The 19,156-nt window shown below is 44.0% G+C and overlaps 1 protein-coding gene across 1 annotated transcript in view; it reads right to left on the bottom strand.

Annotated features, from left to right (window-relative positions):
• The window catches only part of ntn2 (netrin 2), a 42,301-nt gene that overhangs the window by 13,666 nt on the left and 9,479 nt on the right, over nt 1-19,156 (bottom strand). The window contains exons 2-3 of the mRNA XM_080049200.1: nt 16,734-17,996; nt 3,031-3,219 (exon numbers count right to left, since the gene is read on the bottom strand). Coding sequence (XP_079905326.1) covers nt 3,031-3,219; nt 16,734-17,784 — 1,240 coding nt within the window. The 5' untranslated portion in view covers nt 17,785-17,996. The remainder of the gene's footprint in view (nt 1-3,030; nt 3,220-16,733; nt 17,997-19,156) is intronic.

Here is a 19,156-nt window from a genome sequence, read left to right as displayed (position 1 = left end):
CAAGGTCACCCTTGAGCAAGGTACCAAAACCACTAAAAGGCTTGGAGCCCCATCTCTGAGACAGGAAGCTTAGTCACCAGAACAATTCCTCTCTCCTAGTGACATCTGAGATTAAAACTATGATTCTCTGGCTTTACTTTCTGGTGTTCACAATCACTGGCTAAAGTAATACGATACTAATTAAAACAGGAATCAAGTCATTCGCCCTCAGGGATCATATTTACATGCTGATCTAGGCCAGGTGCTACTAACCTAAAATTACTTTTTGATAAGATTGTGTAACACTCATGCAATGCTTCAGACGGATATTTAAACCATAAGGCCAATGTCAGTGTGGTTTTAGTTGGCTGTCTTTGCTGCTCATGGCCTCGTTTTTAGTGCCTTTTATCAATGTTCCTTGTGGTCAACATATACCAGCTGTACAGCTTGGATCCACATAAGAAAAAACGTGTATTCTGAAGACCTCGTATACTGCAGCCAGGCCCTGTGGTGATTGCCATGTTTCTTTCACTTAACTGACTGTTTTAATGCTTGTGACACTGTAAAGGGCTCCTGGAGAGGCTGGTGTCTGGACATTTGAACTGCAGGGCTGGAACCCCTGCAGATTCTCTTTGCCTTTGGATCTTAGTACTTAACACAGAAGACAGAGCGTTTGTTTTGTGTGTGTGTGTGTGTGGGAGGTAAGTGGTGGCAGAGGCAGGAGAAAGGTGGTTACTCCTCCTCAGATTGTGTATGGACACCCATCATCTACAGAGCGGCTCTTATTAGAAACAGACGTGGCCTATTCATCCTCTCTGGTCCTTTCTTGCTCTTTGGAAAACACCTGTATTTTATTGATGTAAGTCCATTTCAGACATGACCACAGACATACCGCACCGCTGACCTATGTCTTGACCCTGACACATGGAGATAAAACATGAAGGAGAGCAAAACACAGGGCTTAAAAAAACAAAACAGGGATACCACGATGAAAGAAAAACAGAGGTCTTAAAAACCATGGAAAGACAAATCAGAAGTTGGGGAGGAAGAGGAAACGGTGGTTACTAGGGGTGTGCACGTGTACATGTGTAACAGGTTAGTAAATCATGACCATTTAGGAAAAATCAATAAACGAAAACCGTTTTTAATTTTTTTTCTAATAAAGTTTTTAAATATGTTCTGGAGACACGCATTTATTAATTGTATATCAAACTATGTGGGGATGATAAAAGCTAGTCTGCCGAATCTGTCTGTCCCTCGGTGTGTGTGTGTGTGTGTGTGTGTGTGTGTGTGTGTGTGTGTGTGTGTGTGTGTGTGTGTGTATCGGCACTGCAGACACACATGCATGTGCACACACAAACACACACAGGGAGTCACTATCGGGCTTGAGTCACAGCCACGGACGTGTGATGAAAGATGAAAGTTACCCGGTTGACGTGAACTACGCTAGTAAGTAGCCCAAACCTTATGACACGTGTTAAACCTGCAGAAGCGTGGACATGTAGAAAGCGATAGGCTATATTAATTAGGAAATTAACGAAGGCGATAATGGCGGCGAACCAATGACAGGCGAGCGTATGTGTGTGTGTGTGCATGGACCTATTATAAGAGGTGTGTAAACGAGCATAGTTCATGTCAACTGTGTGTTAAGGTTTACAGGTGAGCGAACAAGTGTGTGGTTGTGTGTGTGTGTGTGTGTGTGTACAGGACGGGCGCTTCCGACGGTGGTCACATGATGACAATGACGTCATGGTTAACCGTGTACACGAAAAAAAATCTGACGTGTAACCGGTTAGACATTTTTGTAAACGTTCACTCCCCTAGTGGTTACAAACAATCACGGGAGATGGAGAAGGGGGAGATTAAATAATGGGCTTTTGCAAGCGAGGGGGATAAACTGTTTGCCATCTGATCATTAGATTTCAATAAGGACTAATTGCAGTGTCAGGGGCCTTGCGTATGTGCCAGAGCATCGCACCTCCAAGATGACGTGGAAACGATTTTCACATGGGGACACACATCTCAGGACTGAAGCACATCTCTTCCTGACTGTGTTTTTTGTGCAGTAACAGGTCAAATGACTTAAGTTTTTAGCTATGTGACCCAAGTCACTGGAGTTTTTGCCAATATTTGATTGATGGCTCGGCATCTCAGCGCAGCTAATATCATGCCATTTCTAACCTCCCGGTGTTCAGTTACGGCCTGTGTCAGCTGCAGAAGGAAAAACTGAGCGGAAGCCAGCAGGAGATTCTCGCCATGAAATATTCCACCGAAAGATCTTCACAGCTATGAACGTTGGCAGCTCTGAACGATTCTGGAATAGATTATTTACCTTCATTTGGATCAACAGAAGACACACACTCTGCAGTTAATTTAACTGTTTTCCCGAGCAACAACTACAGGAAACCGGTGTAATTTTTGAGCCAATGAGGAGAGAATTGCTTCCAGCATGATATCAGACTGCAAATAGTTCACTGCAAATGTGAAATAATAAAGGGGTAAAACATATGTTTCCATGGGAAATGCTTGGTCAAGTGATAATATTACACTGTGTGTGGTATGGGGAAATATTGGTTGGTATGGCCAGAAAAGCTTAGGGCATAGTATCAATTTGTATGTGCATGTTTCCAATCATAACTTGTTCCTCCATCTTAACTTTTCAGAAAATGGCATTATTTTCCACGTATCAGCCGGGGTTAAAACGTCTCAATCAGCTTTTGTATGAACATTTTATAAACATTTAGTGTTGCATATGGCCACATTAAAAGTCAGAATGAGCTTTAAGTAATAATCCGTGACATTTTCATACAAACAAATGTTCATTTCGCTACACTATTACTGATTGATTGAACACAAAAGTGATCCTTGCTCGTGAACACTTTCCCGCTCGTTAGTGTAAACAATGAGTCGTTGGAAATGATTTCCCTGGAATATTAAGAAAATAAGAAACGAGTGCCGCCTAGAGACATTCTAACAGTATTTACAAAATAGATTAGAGATGCCGCTAATATGCCAATCCGATGATCTTGCCTTTGTTTATTGGACACTTACCTTTGCATGCTCGTCGGTGAGAAATGGGTCTGGCCAAGTCTCTGTAAAAGCCCTCTTTGCAGTAGTGGCAGTGGCGGCCCGCGGTGTTGTGGCGGCAGTTCATGCAGACTCCTCCACTCTTCCTGCCCGACAGCTTATACAACTCCATGTTAAATCGACAGCGACGGGCGTGGAGGTTGCAGTTACACGCTGCAGAGGTAAGGGGAAAGATAACATTGTCAGTTGTGTGATTACAACAGCTAATGTGAGTTGGATAAATAAAAAGGTTTAGTTATTCTTCACAGTATTTATCCTTTTAGAGGCTAAATGTAAGTTATCATAGATGAAATGTACATGGGGGGGGGGGGAACATTTGCTTACTACGATGTACGTATATCACAAAAGAGCTGGGAGAGATTTTTCCAGTGAAGCAGTATAGTGAGTGGTTTATAATCTACACTGCGGTTGTGTGCTTGGCTGCTATTCCAGAAGTCATCAATCAAAAGTGATATTTGCAGAGCTCATTTTCTCCATTTCATAATTAATGAATTCGGCTTCTCTCAGCCCATTAGGTATTAATCACTGGAAAGAGAGACATTAATTTCATGAATCACGGACGAGTAGAGGCCTCCTAAGATCTATTAAAAGCCTGACCGACTCAGATAAAAGAATGGGCTCACGCTGGCTGTCTTCTAAATGAGGCGAGCCGCAATATATGGGACATCTGAAGTGATTTTATTTCTCTCTCTCCACAGTCTCTCCCGGTTCCACTTGAAATCCAGCTGATTCCTTTATGTCTGTTCGCCTCACAGGTCTTTTCCATCGATTCCTCCCTATTAAACCACACTCCGTACCACTCTGTACATGTGGGGTTTGCATTGGAGAAAGCCTAATGAGAAACCATGCCCTTCTTTTTTGTGTAACAGAGTTATATTCAGACTCTCGCTGGTAAAATCAGAGTCAGACCTGGGACCTGAAGACTTGGCCGCGGCTTCAAAGGTGACTGCTGCAGAGCTCAGTTCCAGTTCAAAGTTATCGGCAGATAAATTAGAAAGGGGTAAACAACGGCAGAGCCGTTTGACCAAAAATGTCAACAGCTACGGCAATGGAGGATTATTAGGGGATCACAACAGAAGATGACATTAATTAACTTGAATCTGGAGGTAGTGTGTTTGAAGAAAATACACTAACAATGGATGTTTAGAATAGTATATAAGACACAACAATGGGGAATAACTAAAGACAGACTGGTTGATGGACGAGTGGCTTTGTATGTTTGTCTATATGTGTGGCTTTTTACGCTATAGAGGGCTGTGAACGATAGGGCTGTAACGATACAAAAACTCATGATTCGATTCGTATCACGATTTTTGACCCACGATTCGATACATACAACGATTTTTGAAATTTAAAAGCATTTTATTTAAATAATATTTATAATAACATTTAACTTAATGTAACATTTATTAACAAATAACCTGAACCGATTTGAACACAAAGAACAATATAAGCAACATGAATAAATAAATAACCAATGGTATAACATTTCTCTCTTCTCTGTAACAAAATAATACTGTTGAAAAATATAAAATATTGAATTGTGCTTTAAACCAAAAATCAAGTTAGAAAACAAATAAACACTTAACAGCTACAGCATCCTTCACCAAACCTTTTATCCAAAACTTAGGCCTAAAATAAAAAAATACAAAAAATACAAAAAAAACATGCAGGATCATAGCTCTGTGTATCGCGATTCTCGGTTCGATACACATATCGTTACAGCCCTAGTGTCCGACCATTTCTGTAACTTTTTCCCCAAAACTGTAAATGTGATTGGCCAGCTGTGCAGAGGTGAGAAAAGGAGCTTTGAGCTTCTTTCTCAAGTTAACTTTTTTCATATTTGACGCTATTTATTTATTTTGGATAGCGTGTTCCAAGACCTAGTTCTGATCAGTTATACCCCCTTGCTAAATGCCTTCTCTTTTTTTAAGTCTTGCTACGTACCTTTAATACAGGAATAGTTCACCATTTTGGGAAATAGGCTCATTCAATTTTTTTTTTCTCGCAGAAAAGCTTAGCTTATTTTAGAACAAAGACTAACCTGGCTCTGTCCAAAGGAGAATCCGCCAACCGACACCTCTCTAAATCTCACCAATACACACGTTACATCTTGTTTGTTTAATCCATACAAAAACCAAAGTGTATAAATGAAACGCTGTGGCATCTCGAGTGTTTTGTGCAGGACAATTTTTTTGGCAGGCAGACATAATTACTTTATGATGCCTTGTCGTCAGGTTGACAGGGAACCAGCAGAGACTCAAGGAAGTTACTCAATGTTACCAAGAAATAGCCCGGTTCATAACCCCCCCTTACCATCGCTATATGTCATTTTTACACTTTGGTTTTCGTACAGATTACACAAACAAGATATAAAGTGTTCATCTGGGAGTTTAAGAGATGCCAGTAGGTGGATTGTGTTACTTTTGGATGGAGCCAAGATAGCTGTTTCCAGTCTTTATGCTGGGCTAAGCTTACCAGCAGCTGGAAGGCTCTTTGTATATTACTATACCTACAAGCATGTAGGTATAAATCTTCCCCGCACAGTATATATATATATATATATATGTATATATATATATATAAAATTACTATTACTAAATATATATATAATGAATTTCTGGAATTAATGGCGTTAATTTTTTTAACGCAATTAACGCACGTGCAGAATGATCCGCCCCGTTCACGGGAGGACAATCACCTGAATACATAATGTGAAGTAAGTAGTATTATGCGAGCAGTGAGCGATATGCATCTCCATCTACACTAAAAAGGGAAGCCTGGCACCAGGTTGGGAAAGAGGCCCAGTTTTCCCTGGAAAAAAAGGGGGAGCACATTCCCAGACTGTTTCCCAATTCCATCTGGTTATTATGCGGCACAATTTGTATGGAATTCTACAGTTAATGAAATGCTGTTTCATGTATGGATCCACATGGAGGCAAAGTTGTTTGTGTAGAGACACTGCTGGGTCTTTTGGGTGTGCTCTCACGAACTGGTGAGATCCAAGATGAGGATTGTCCTTCAAACCCAAGTGTCCAAAGGTGATATTCAGGTAGCGTTAAGATGGGAGTTTAGAGGGAGGTCGAATCGAGCGAGTTCAATGCTTTCTATCTTCAGTGACATGGTTCTCATTTGAACAAAAATATACACCAAATTGGCGTGTGCGTGCGTGTGAAAAACTAAACAGCCTGTCTTGATTCCTCTGACGGGAAATGTGACAAAGAACACACCAGCTCCGGTGAGTGTCTGGAGCTGCTGTGGGGGGACGAAGAGAACGAAGTGGGGTACTGTGATTATGATCAAGCGTCTCAAACACACACACAGCTGTGAGTACTTGTGTCCATTAACACCTTGTAGCAGAACATGAAAGCAATGGATTACATTTTCTTCCCTTTGCTCGAGTACCGACGGGACCTCTCATGGCATCTTTTCGATTTACTGCCGTGCAATGGGATCGGCCAACAAAGTCGGAGGTAAGAGAGGATACATTCAAGTGTGAAGAATGTAATGAAAGCTCCAGGATTCAACCTTTAAATGATTTAGCATGTGCAGCAACGATGGCTGGGAATGCCTTTAACAACAGCCAGCCTTTCTGTGACAGAGAGAGAGGATGGGACAATAAGTATATGTCATTTAGAATCCACCTTGTTAAAAAAAGAAAGCATAACCAAAAATGGGATCTTAGGTTAACAACTGAAATAAATGAATAAGCAAAAAGCTCATGAGGACTCAATAGGTTTTTGTAGGTGTTCCCTTGTGTGTGTGTGTGTGTGTGTGTGTGTGTGTGTGTGTGTGTCTTCTGTTGTGTACATGCTGTGTGCAGTTAACTTCAGGTCGGAGCTGCAGCTGCCCAAGGATCCTGGAATGTTTATGGGTTTGTTTTGAAGTGCTTACACACACACACACACACACACACACAGGCCGACACACCACCTCCTCACTACTCCCCTCACCCAAATTAGGCTCAGCGGGGATAACTGAACACTGTTGAAGGCCATTTTTAAATTCATTACCACATCAAAGCTTCACTAGTGCTCTGCGAAAAACACTCACTAATTCTTATCTGTTGGAGGGGGTGAACAAAAAAGACATTTCGGCCGAAAAAGAAAAGTTCCGTGGGTGGCGGAAAGCCTGCAAAGAAGGGGTGACCCTCTGGTTAATGCGATCCCTTTTTAGGGTGTTAATGTCCAATCCAGGGATGCGTAAAATCTGGTTGCCTAAGGTTGTCGTGGCAATCAAACAGCAAACACAAGCTACAGGCTTGGCAGACAGATGGGTGCTGAAATAAAATTCAAGGAGGGGATGGAGGAAGAGGAGCAAGAAACCTCTAGGAAAATATTAGTGCAGAGAATAGTTGTACCACTTTGTCATCGAATTGAACAATGCCAAATGCAAAGCCTGACTCAAATAACTGCTAGAGTGAATGTCTTGTTTTTATATTCTTCAACAGTTTGCACTAATCTCACTTTGTGATCTAGGTGGTTCTTTCTTATCTGTGTACAGGAAGAAAAAGGTAATATTTCAGGTCAGGCAGAATGACAGACAACACTGTTCTATTCCAGCTTTCTTAACAGGTGCCTTGACAAGGAAATGTGCTTTGAACAAGCTCACGGACTGGTCTGTCAATTGTGCTATGAGAAATTGGCCCGTTAAGGCAGGGCTCAACAAATAAAATGTGAGTGTGTTTGTGGAGTGCACCGCCTCTCTGTTCCCCTCCATATGTCAGGGATAGATCTAACCTCATTTTTCCTTGAGCGCGACTGCAGCCAAGCCGGTAAGCACAGCCAATTGATTTTGGATGCCTTAGCAAAACCCAAATCCCATGGCTAAAATTGGTCCTTGAAAATCGTCGGCCCGCTCTCCCACCGCCGACTCTCTCTCCCCCTCTTGGCCCAGGCCAAGGTCCAGACCTGCTGCAGCCCCCTCCCGTGGGTGCCCGCCCCGCCTGGCCAAACAGGCTCTGCTATATGGGCTCCTGCCATCATGTGTGTCGGTGTGTGTGTCGGTGTGCATGGTCTGTGTCAGTGTGTTTTGGGCTGAGTTCCGCCTGGCTGCTCCAGCCACCTGCTCAGGGCACCAGGGGTAACACCCGGTTAATTAGCTCCTCATTAGAGCCAAATCGGTGTACGGTGTGGGCAAACACACTCATACACACATGTGTGCCCATACACTCCCCCCCCCCCCTCCACACACCATAGACACAAGAATCTAGTGAAAAAAAGATTTAAAAAAAAAGTTAAACAGAAGTGATACTTTTAACAGATAACACAGCTGGGCCTGTAGACTCTAATTAATGAATGAACAAGCTCAGACAAAGATTTTTTTTAACGATCCCTAGTTTAGGACTTTCAGGAAACTACCACTCCTGTAGCCCTGCTGTGTGCATTACATAGATTGCGCTATGATGAGTGCAGGAGCTTCTACCTCTTTGCAACAAAGCCGCTTTAGCTTCTGTGCTCTTTCACTCTCTTCCACACAGCAGAAGACCTTAGTTTTCCCTGGTGGAGGCGAGACGGTGTGGATACTCTGGCAGCATCTGAAGTCTTCCTGCATCCACACTATTCGCACTTTACTTAGTATTACCATGTAAACATCTGGTCAATGAACAAATTCCTTCGTGACTTTTCGCTACTTATGACATCTATTGCAGCATGTCCGTCCTGGGAGAGGGATCCCTTACTCTGTCGACTCTCCCTGAGATTTCTTCAATTTTTTATTCCCGGTAAAGGGTTTTTACTGGGAGTTTTTTCTCAGCCGAGCTAAGGGTCTAAGGGCAGGGTGTCATATTGTATCATATTGTATCATATATCATATTGTATGAAATGTAAAGCCCACCGAGGCAAATTTATTTGTGATTTTGGGCTATATAAATAAAACTGATTTGATTTGATTTAGACAAGTCTTTCACTTTTGGCTTTTGAGACTACAGCTCAGCCCTCCCCTCCCGCCCTCCTGGTTTCTGCGGTTAGCTTCATGCCGTGGGCTTAAGAGCCGGCTCTTGGGAGCCTTTTTGAATTTAGAGTCCCCTAATTCCTCTCCCAGCCCTCCCCGAGCCCTCCCTCTCTCTGTCTCTCTCTCTCCTTTAACTTTCATCAGACCCCTATCCAAATACTTTCACTGGTTGCATCTTCATATTTTTGCCTCAGTCTTTTCTCTTGTCCATTTGTCCATCCTTTCCCTCCCTCTCTCTGGATGGCATCATGGCAGAGAAAGGTTTTAACGAGATTAGGCTGGAGGGTTGCCAGGTTGGGGGGCCTTGTGTCAGTGGAGAGTTGAGTCCCTAGCTCTGTTCCCCTCTCTGGTCCACTTCACTTCCCCACATCTAAACATTGTTATCTCTGTCCCGGCTTTGCCTTCACTCTCTGTCTGACTCAGTCACATTTTTTTCTTCTCACACAGGCAATAGACTGCAGTCCTGAGAACAGGAAGATTACTTTTGTGCAATCAAATGATCTTGGTCAATCAGTTAAACTTGAGGTAAAAACAGATTTTACTTTTGACATGACTTTTGGCATCCACAACTACGAGGTCCAATCTGTGGTGGATGCATGGGAAGCATGGACTGGTTTTATCAATAGAAAGTACGGATGGAACCTACTGTGTGAATTCACCACTGTGGCTAGTGATGACAGTAGAAAAATTAAAGGTTTCATATGTTTTTCTGTGATCAGGTTGTCACACAGGCCTGTATGATGAAATCCACAGTTTCACATTTTATTTTTAGTTAGGGTTTAAGATAAATCTTTTTTAAAGATATATTTTTTTGGCATTTTTATGCTTTATTGATAGTGTAGAGACAGAGTTGAAATGGGGCAGAGAGGGGAGTGACATGCAGAGATCTACCGCGGGCTGGAATCGAACCCGGGTCCGCTGCTGGCCGAGGCCCATGGGGGGGGGGATGCCCTACCAACTGAGCTAGGCGCCCCTAGATAAATCTTTTTAACTCACATGCTGTAGCTGGAATTTGTAGCTGACGATCTTTGATACAACGGAATGGTTTGATTGTCTAAAGACTGTCCAGCATAATACTTTAATTTGTACTGTACAAGTCAGATTATAACTGTGTCTCTAACCCAATTAATAGCTGAACCATTTAGAATGCTTTAGAGCTGTGATGTTAAACCTGTAAAATGAAAATAGGTTGGGCTGTTCCCTGAAGAGCTTGTCTATAAGGATATGATAATGGAGGAGTAAAGGATCCGTTGTTTGCACTTCTCACACCAGATCGGTGTATTCACTTACAGTGCAATCAATATTCAACGCAGAGAAAACATACATAGAAAAAAATCTAACATTAAAGAAAGAACCACCCCTTCATCCTGCGTGCTTCATGTGTGTGTGTGTGTGTTGGGGGGGGGGGGGTTATTGAACACCAAAGGTGCAATGTCATGTCAAGTGTAAAGTGTAAAGTTTTTTGAATTGGCGGTTCTGTAGAAAACCTGCAATTTGCTTGGATTCCCAAAAAGGACGAGAGTCCGGCCCATACCGAAACAGCATCAAAATCCAAACGGTTGCACAGGCACACACCCCAAACAGTCACTGCACTAGTACACATGGTTTCAAACAGTGACAGCGACTCATCACTAGTCTGTGTCAGACCGCAGTTAAAGGAGCTGAACGACCATCACACGCTCATTCCTAACAAACAGACATGTATTTTCTTCTTAACAGCCACTCAAGCTCGCTGCCACCAGCAACACCGGCTGGCGGCCAAAAACCACATATTTTCTCAGGCAATAGGGCACAGAAGCCTGCAAACGGCATAGAAAGAGGCAAACTGTTAACCAAAACACAAAGAATTCAGCGGGAGAAGGGGAAAAAGGGCTGATTCCATAAAAAATAAGAAATATACATATATATATAGCAAATCCTTAGGAAATGCTCTGCCGTATGCGTGCATGTATTGTATACGCATCTCGCTGCATAAGGATTCACACACACACATACACATATATATATATATATCTATATCAATATATATATATATAGATAGATATATATATATAGATATATATATATATAGATATATAGATATATATATATAGATATAAAAGAAGAGGTTGCAGACAGGAAAACATCCCGGCAGGGAGTTAATTTTTGACAAGAGTCACTTACACAAGGATAGAGAGGAAGAGAGGGCCGGCAGTGACGAGCACCTCAGGAGGTGATTGCTACCATCTGTGGGGGGAGAGTGGACGGGGGCCTGGGAGAGCAGGGTGGGCACACTGCAGCTCCACCAGTTTGCTTTGGCACAGGGATGAAACGCTGCATCGCACTACTAAATTACATGTGGCTCTCACACATGCACAAATGCAGCGAGATGCGTATACAGTACATGCACACATAGACACACACTCTTGGCCTCGGGGCATCCGGCAGAGCATTTCCTAAGGATTCAGCGTTTAACCCCAGCTGACATTAACAATGTTACTTGACACTTTGCTGTCCTAAACGTTTGTTTCACCGCATTCCCTGCTTGCCAGAGAGCCTTTATGGGTGGCTCCATAGACCCAAAAAAGCATCAATCCCATGTGGGTTGGCCAAGGAACAAAGTTGCAATACTGACAGAGGGAATGCAAGCTACAGTACAAACCAATCAAACTGCCCAAACCTTGTTGTCTCAGCCATATAAAGGAAGTTACTTTTGCCCTTAACACACACACACACACATACACAAACACACACACACACACACACACGCGCACACACACCATCAAAACAAAACACACACACACACACCCACCTCTTGTTTGTTGGCCTGGCAGGGCCTTAGCCCCTGCGTCTCACGCTAACCACCCCAGAGGCATCATTTTCATAGGGCTGTTGATTTAAGAACAACATTCCTTGGCTGTGTAATTATTTGAAAGCACAGGAGTTTTCATTTCAAAATCACTTTCTTTTGCTCAGTAACCTTCAACGCACACACACATACACACACACACACACACACAAACATCTCCAGCTCATTTGTATGTTGCGCTGTAAGTTATTGAAGTGTCGGTTCCCTGTTAGCCTCCAGCGACAGGCAGTGGAGGTGCAGGGGGTGGGAGGGTCTTTAAGTCAATTAGCGAAAGTGGGAACATGGTACATACACGCTGTAATATCACGCCAGCTCTGGCTTTTTTCATCCTCACTCGTTCTATATTTGGCATCTCACTGAGCTTCATATCGTGTTGCCCTCTAGGGACAGACAGCAGAATTTCAGCTGGCCGTGGAGGACAATTTCAGGCTGCTGTATGTGTGCAAAGCTTGATTCAATGTTAAAGTTCCTACTCCATGCTTCGATTATGGAAACCTAAAACTACAATTTGCAACAGTTTTTCATGTTGTACAAATCGTGCAAACTCACAAGTGGTGCCATGGTTTTTGTTTGGTGTGTGTTCAAGAATGAGGTCATTTCTCAATCACTGGGCTTCAAGAAAGTGTCTTGACGAAACAGCTCTGCGACAGGAGCACAGACCTGACCTCTGCTTGCCCTTGCAAGGAGATGTGTAGAGGGGGGAAAACGGCGTGAAAGGATGGAGGCCTATTTTGAAATTCTAATCAGCATGAAGTAACCATCTGCCCGTTTGTCGACCAGGGAAACGAAGAGAGAGAGAGAATAAGAGAAATAAAAAAGGACAGTAGTTTGTACCATGGTCTTCAAAGTTTCCACAGTTTCGTACACATCTGAGGGCTTTTTCTGAGCATGTATTCCTGGCTGGCCTCTTCCCTTGTTCTGACACACGCATTTACGCACACACACCTCTGCTGGATCACACTGCTCTCCCTTGAGAAACCCATCTGTCAAATAGCCCTAATTCTAGCTAATAGTTTCCAAAAAAAAACTGGCTGAGCACACCAAAAAACCACAAGCCTCCACAAAAGGTTTTGGGCGGGCTCGTGACATGGCATGCAACATCTGTCTATTCTGCTTCTCCTTCTGCTGTAAAATTAAAACTTTAATGCAACCACTCATTCATTAGTGTGGCAGAACTCGAGCTAATCACATCTATTACATGACAGGTAATAAGTGTTTTGTTTGAACTTCCTTCAGGTGATGACATGGACTGATGTTTAATGAGGGTAAATACTTATTTGGTGGTTGATTGATTTAATTTCGAAAGGCAACTCCTCTTGTGCAAAAAAAACAAAATACCATATCACTCATTCCCCCACTACTGCACCCAATATGTCAAGACGTACTATTACAAATATTCAACGACACACCCAAATGCTGCGGCAGAGCAGGAACCACCCAGCTCTGCTACCAACCGCAGCTCACCTGCATTTCTGGCAAATCAGCCCCAAATGGCAATTCAAACAGCCTTCATGTGACCTCTGTATTTAATGCTATGAATGCATAGCAGTGTGCCTGGCACAACACTGGGAACAGACCTGGCTGGGCTGCTCCATTAGGGATGGATGGTGTCTGGCCCTGGGCTCCGAGCCTCCCAGAGCAGTACTGTGGACTTCCTGCAGGCCCATTCAAAATGAGGGGAAAAGGAAAAAGACTGGAGAATAGAACAGCTTGGTGCCGCAGCAAAACATAGGCCAAGAAGGCTGCAGACACGGCTAGGAGCGGAGCGCTCTTACACCACCATAAATTATCATCTACTCAGGATGTCACATCGTCGTTGACTTCACAAGAGGCCTCTTAATCTTTTACTGTGACTCTGGCAGACTCTATTATGGCACGGTACACTCTCACATTTTTAAGTCAGCATTTACATTACGGCATCGACCATGCAGGCAGAAAAAGCCAATACTCCATCACGACCGGTAACCAAATAGCTCTTATCCATCTGTTTCCTCATTCTGTCCTGTGGCTAAAACTCGGGGCAGATAAATCACAGCTTTTTCCATCATGTCTCCCTCAATACAAACAGACACGCTCCTTTACGAGGCTGCCCCTCTCTTGACTACTTGAGCAGGGATTTTGTAAACCAATGTCTCAAGGCAGGATTCATAGTGAGGAAGGCAGCGGATGGGCGTGTGTGTGCATGGCTTGTGTCTGGACACAGCACAATGGGCATGCCAAAATCCACGGAATCTTGGTGCGGTGCGTGTCAAACATTTAGTAGGACCAGCGAAAAATGGGCCCCTTGGAGACAACGCTCTTTTCTCGTTTTTGCAGGTTAAATATTGAATAAAGACGGCTAAACGGGGTTAAATCTTCCAAAGTATTTTAACAATAACATGGGTGAAATCCACCAGGTACATAGTTTCTCAAGGACTGACGGACTCAAAGGTGGCGTTTGAAACTGCTATTGATTTGGCTCCACATCTGCCCAATCTGAATTCCTCATTACCCACAAGCCATCTCCCCATCAACTTAACCTTGTCACCACCCCACAAAGGATCATGACCTCAGCCCGACCCCCTCAGACGCTATACCTCCAACCCAAACACCCACAGGGCCTCATCAAGGCTCTGGTGACACCTAAGGGACTCCTTGGCTCTATAGCTTGCCACTCTTACACTTGTCCAGTCTAAACACTTACACCTCGTTGCCATAGTGGCTTGTCTAGGGGCCGACACTGCAGCTTGCCGCCACTTGTGCACCGTGTCAGAAAGAAATGCAGGCAGAGAAATAGGGAAGGGGGCGGGTGTATTTCAAGAATGGGCTTTACTATACACTGGAGAGGCCTTTTTAAAGGCTCTCCTGCTACTATGAGGATATTTTGGAACAATTTCTACCAGAATAAGCTGTAAAAAAGAGCCTGTTGGAACATGAAATTGGGTACATCTGGGACAGACTTTTTTGGCGTGTCCGGATGTGTGATCAGGTATAGCGTGCAACTTGCAATATGTTTTAACTGCCCAGTATCAACATTGGGATTAGGTCATCACAGTTGGCTAGTGCAGCAGGGCTGTTTGGTCCAGAAAATCGTGGCTCGAAGTGACATATCAATCCCGCTGAGAAGAGATCTACGGGAAGCGGGTGTACCATTTCGGAAACAGCTAAAGGACATTTGGAAGAGGGTGTGTGTGCAAAAGCATGGGTGGGAACTCACAAAGGGATTTACAGGATATTGTTGGAAAAGGGGCTAGGTGCATTTGTGTGTCAGTGTGTGCCCGACCCGTATATGTGAGTGTAGTAAGTGAGGGTGTCAAGGATAGACGAGGAAGCCAAAGTAAGGTAGTGTTGTTGGCACAGGAGGTTTCCGAGTATTAAGTGAGGGAAGGTTGGCCGCTCTCATGCTGAAATAGCCATGGCTCCTACGTCCCTTCACTCTATGTCCTCTTTAAAACAGATCTGGCACTGTTCAACACTATAAATGATCTCAAGCCAGCTCACTTATAGCATGTTAAAAAAAACAGTGTTCTGCTCCTGTTTTTTTATTCTCTGACTGTAATTTTATTTCATTATGGGGAAAAGGTTAAAATGGGGACAGCGGGTTCTAATATGGTTTTATTTTCCTGCACTAACACATTTTTATGACAGACAAAATTTACCTGAATTAGGTTCCACCTATATCTATTTATACTATCAGAAAAATGCTGTAAAAAAATGACCACCAAAGAAACATCTACATATTAGAGAACCAATTCCTGCTTAGAAACACATTGCTTTTGTCTAGAACCTTGTAGAGCCATGAAATGAATACCTGTTATCATATAAAAAACCTAATCTAATACAAACGTAATCCATTTACCTTAACAAACATTGCCGCAGAAGTTGCTCTAATTTTGCTTGGCAAGGTTTCAGAGCACGTCTGGATGGTTTTTACAGAGCATGTCTTGAGGTGAAGGCAAACAGGGCCAAAGAACATTCTTGGATGACTCCCCTGTAGCGGTGCGCCAGTGACTCGAGCTGTTGTCATTCACTGTTTGGACTTGCTTGTGAAAAAGAGTATTTTCATAGACAGGTCCAGAAAACCTGATTTAGTTGAAAGTAGGCCTGTTTCCCTGTAGGGGAAGAGTAAATAGAAGGGCCTGATGGGAATTGCAAAAAAAGGATGGGCTTGTCTTTGAGAGATGTTGCCAAAGTTGCAAGCTTAACCACTATGCGCTACCAGTACTCCTCACCTGTCTAAACACAAACCCATCCGGTGTGTTCTGGCAACGTCCTTAATTACCTCTGACAGTCAAATGCAGGTCATCGTTGTTAAATCTCTCCTTTTCTACTGCCCTCCCTCTTTCCCTGTGTGTATAAATTCAATTTGTTGGCCTGCGGTTTCATTGCTGTCCTCATATCCTGGAAATGGGTGATGAAAAGGTTATGATTCTATTCAACAAAGAAGTAAAAAAGATATATTTTTAAAATATTTCTTCAATTTCTTACACTTCTTGAACTAACAAAGGGGTATTATTTGTGTCATGTGTTGATGTGTGCTCAACAAGGTTCAAGCCTTTTTCCACCCCCTTTCACTCATTAGGAATTCTGAGATGTATTAAGGAGAGAGAGCTGGTTTTAACCCATTACATTTGCAAACTACATCTGATATGTCTGTAATGACTGTGTTTTGATCCACACGAATACACTGTATTAAGCTTATCAGTTCTATCATTTCCTTTGACCAACATAATATAGTTTAGAGCCTTTGTGCTGGGGTTCTTTTCACAGAATTTGTACTACCATATAAGTTCTGAGAAATGGTCTGTATGTTTTGCAGAAATCTACAGTATGTTTCACATCAGACATGTTAAAAGCATATAAAAAACAGATAGAGGAAAAGACTTACGCAGACACTCATTGGCCTCGCGGGCGTTGGCCCTCTGCCACGGTCGGTCATAGTGAAAGGGCTTGCAGCGGTCACATTCAGGTCCCTCTGTGTTGTGCTTACAGTCGCACACCAGTTTGCCTTCCTTGTCTTTCAGACAGCGTGAGCCATGTCCGTTGCATTTACACCTCCCGCCCACCTGGAAGTCTCCCACTGCATAGAAATAAGTTGGCAGCGTCGATGTCACGGCCGTGGGGTCGTCGTCCCTCCCTCCGCTGTTGCTTCCAGCCCCTAGTCCCAGTTCGCGGGGTAGCTGGGGCCGGCTGAAAACCACACGGATATCTGTGACAGTCACCCAGTCCTGAAGGACCGGGCTGTTGTCAAAGTCTTTGCCGGAGGGCCGTCCATCCAGAGTGCTGAAAGCGATGAGTCCTCCAGAAAGTGGGTAGAGGTCAGTGTGGCCATCTGTGCACAGAGCCTCCTGTTCATTCTGCTTGGTAATGCTTGCTTTGTTGGGCCGATTGTACATACGCCGGCACTGGGAGGAATAGAACTGGTAAGGCATCCAGGTTTTGCCGTAGTCCATGCTCTTATGTATGGCCAGGGACTCGGGTCTCGGTGAACAGAACTGCAGGCTGACATAAGTGATCTCAAACTTTTTACCCAGTGAAAGGGTGAGAGTCACGTTGTGTGGCGAGGTGTTCAGATTCTCAGACTGCCAGCAGGTGAGGTTGTGGGCTGAGTTAAGGTCAGTGAGGTAGGAAGCTGGGTGGGCACGGCGGGGGTCGGCTGCGTCACAGATTTGGCACGTGCGGACCGAGGGCCGGTCGTCGGCCCGCTCCACCACACTGCAGGAGCGGGACGGAGGCCGGCCACAGACGCTGGACACCGTCACCTCCTTGCCGAACGCGGCGTTGATGAACTCGGGGATACAGCGGCGGGCTACGCCTGCGTCGTCATAGCAAGGGTCTGGAGGGGTCTGCTGCCCCGCAAAGGGATTTACGGCACTGTGGGCGGAAGCTGTGCATACCAGGAGGCACAGGCCCGGCAGCCACCTCCAGGGTTCCCTCATCCTGCTAAGGGGGCCTGTGTGTGAATGTAAGACTGCGTTTTTTTTGCACGGATGAGTCTTTGTGTATGTGCCCCAAGAGACTGTGTGGTTGTGAAGATGTATTTCTCTGTGTGTGGGTGTGAGACTTTCCCCCTGTTTTTATAATTGTAAGTCAATGTAAGGAGAGTGTCTGAGCTCGGTGACCCTCCACTTCAGGCTGACCCGAGCCCTTCCTGCAAGAGAGAGAAACAAACAGAAAGGTCAATGTCATAGACATGCTTTTACCATAATTGGGTATAACATGGAGAGAGACGCTGATAGGATTGTACTGCATAAAAAACAACTTTGTGCATTTTTTGAAACCAAATTATATTTGCCCTTGTAAAGGAAAATAAATTAGATCCGTACTGTACAATTACAAGTGAATGTTTTCATTGACTAAAAGCCTGTCAAGAGATGAGACAGTTAGACGGGGGCCCAAGAGAAAGGATGTGACCATTTAAAGAGAGACATTAGAGACTGCAAGTGACTGCATCCTGAATTTCAATGCCGGCCTCTTATTCAGTACCTCCATTCAGGTCAAAACTGGCCAAGCCTTCTGGTAATGCTTGAGCAGCGTGGCAGAAGTTACCCTATAATCCGCGGTGATGCTGTAAAGCAGTGGACCGTTTGTGACCCTGGTCAAACCGCTGCCTAGAGTGTGTCCTTTAAAGAAAAAAGGAAACTATTTCATGTACCAGGACATGGCTCTACTTTTGAGCTCTTACTGATGATCTGCGGGAATTTAACAGAAAATCAACCACCACAACACTATTGTTACACAGTGCTGACCCAAGAGAAGGCAGCATTATGTGCATTCAATGAACCAGAAATTGCACCAAAAGTGATAGATATTTGAGGATTATAGTCAACGCATTAGAACAACTGAGGCTCTGAGACTCCATTCAAGCCTTTCTAAATCAAGATAGATACCTGGATGACATCATTCATACGCTCACAGCTAGAAGAGGGGGCCTCTCGGTCCTACAGAGAGAAAGATTGAGGGGCTCAGGGAGAGAAAGGGCAAAGAAAGAGACATAGAAAGAGATGTATAAGGCCTGAGGCTTTTCCTTCCCTAATCCCTTTTTTACCCTCCTGAGTGTCAAATCTAGAGGAGCCCCATGCATTTCAAAACAGACAGCTGAGGGGTTGAGAAGGCACCCCAACCTTCTTAGCGAGGTATTTATTAGATTACAATGAATCACACCCACCTACTCCTAACCTCACGCTCCCTCTTATACTACAGCATCCCTCTTCATCTCTGCAGAACAAAAGGCCGCCTCTGTATCCACTTCAATCAAGTGGGGAGGGCCGACGGACGGACTTGAAGGGATTCAGGGAAAAAAAGTGTCCT

The sequence above is a fragment of the Ammodytes marinus genome (assembly GCF_949987685.1).
Source record: "Ammodytes marinus genome assembly, chromosome: 20".
NCBI lineage: Eukaryota > Metazoa > Chordata > Actinopteri > Uranoscopiformes > Ammodytidae > Ammodytes > Ammodytes marinus.
The sequence above is the reverse complement of the archived record's forward strand: the minus strand, read 5'-3'. Positions and strand labels throughout refer to the sequence as shown.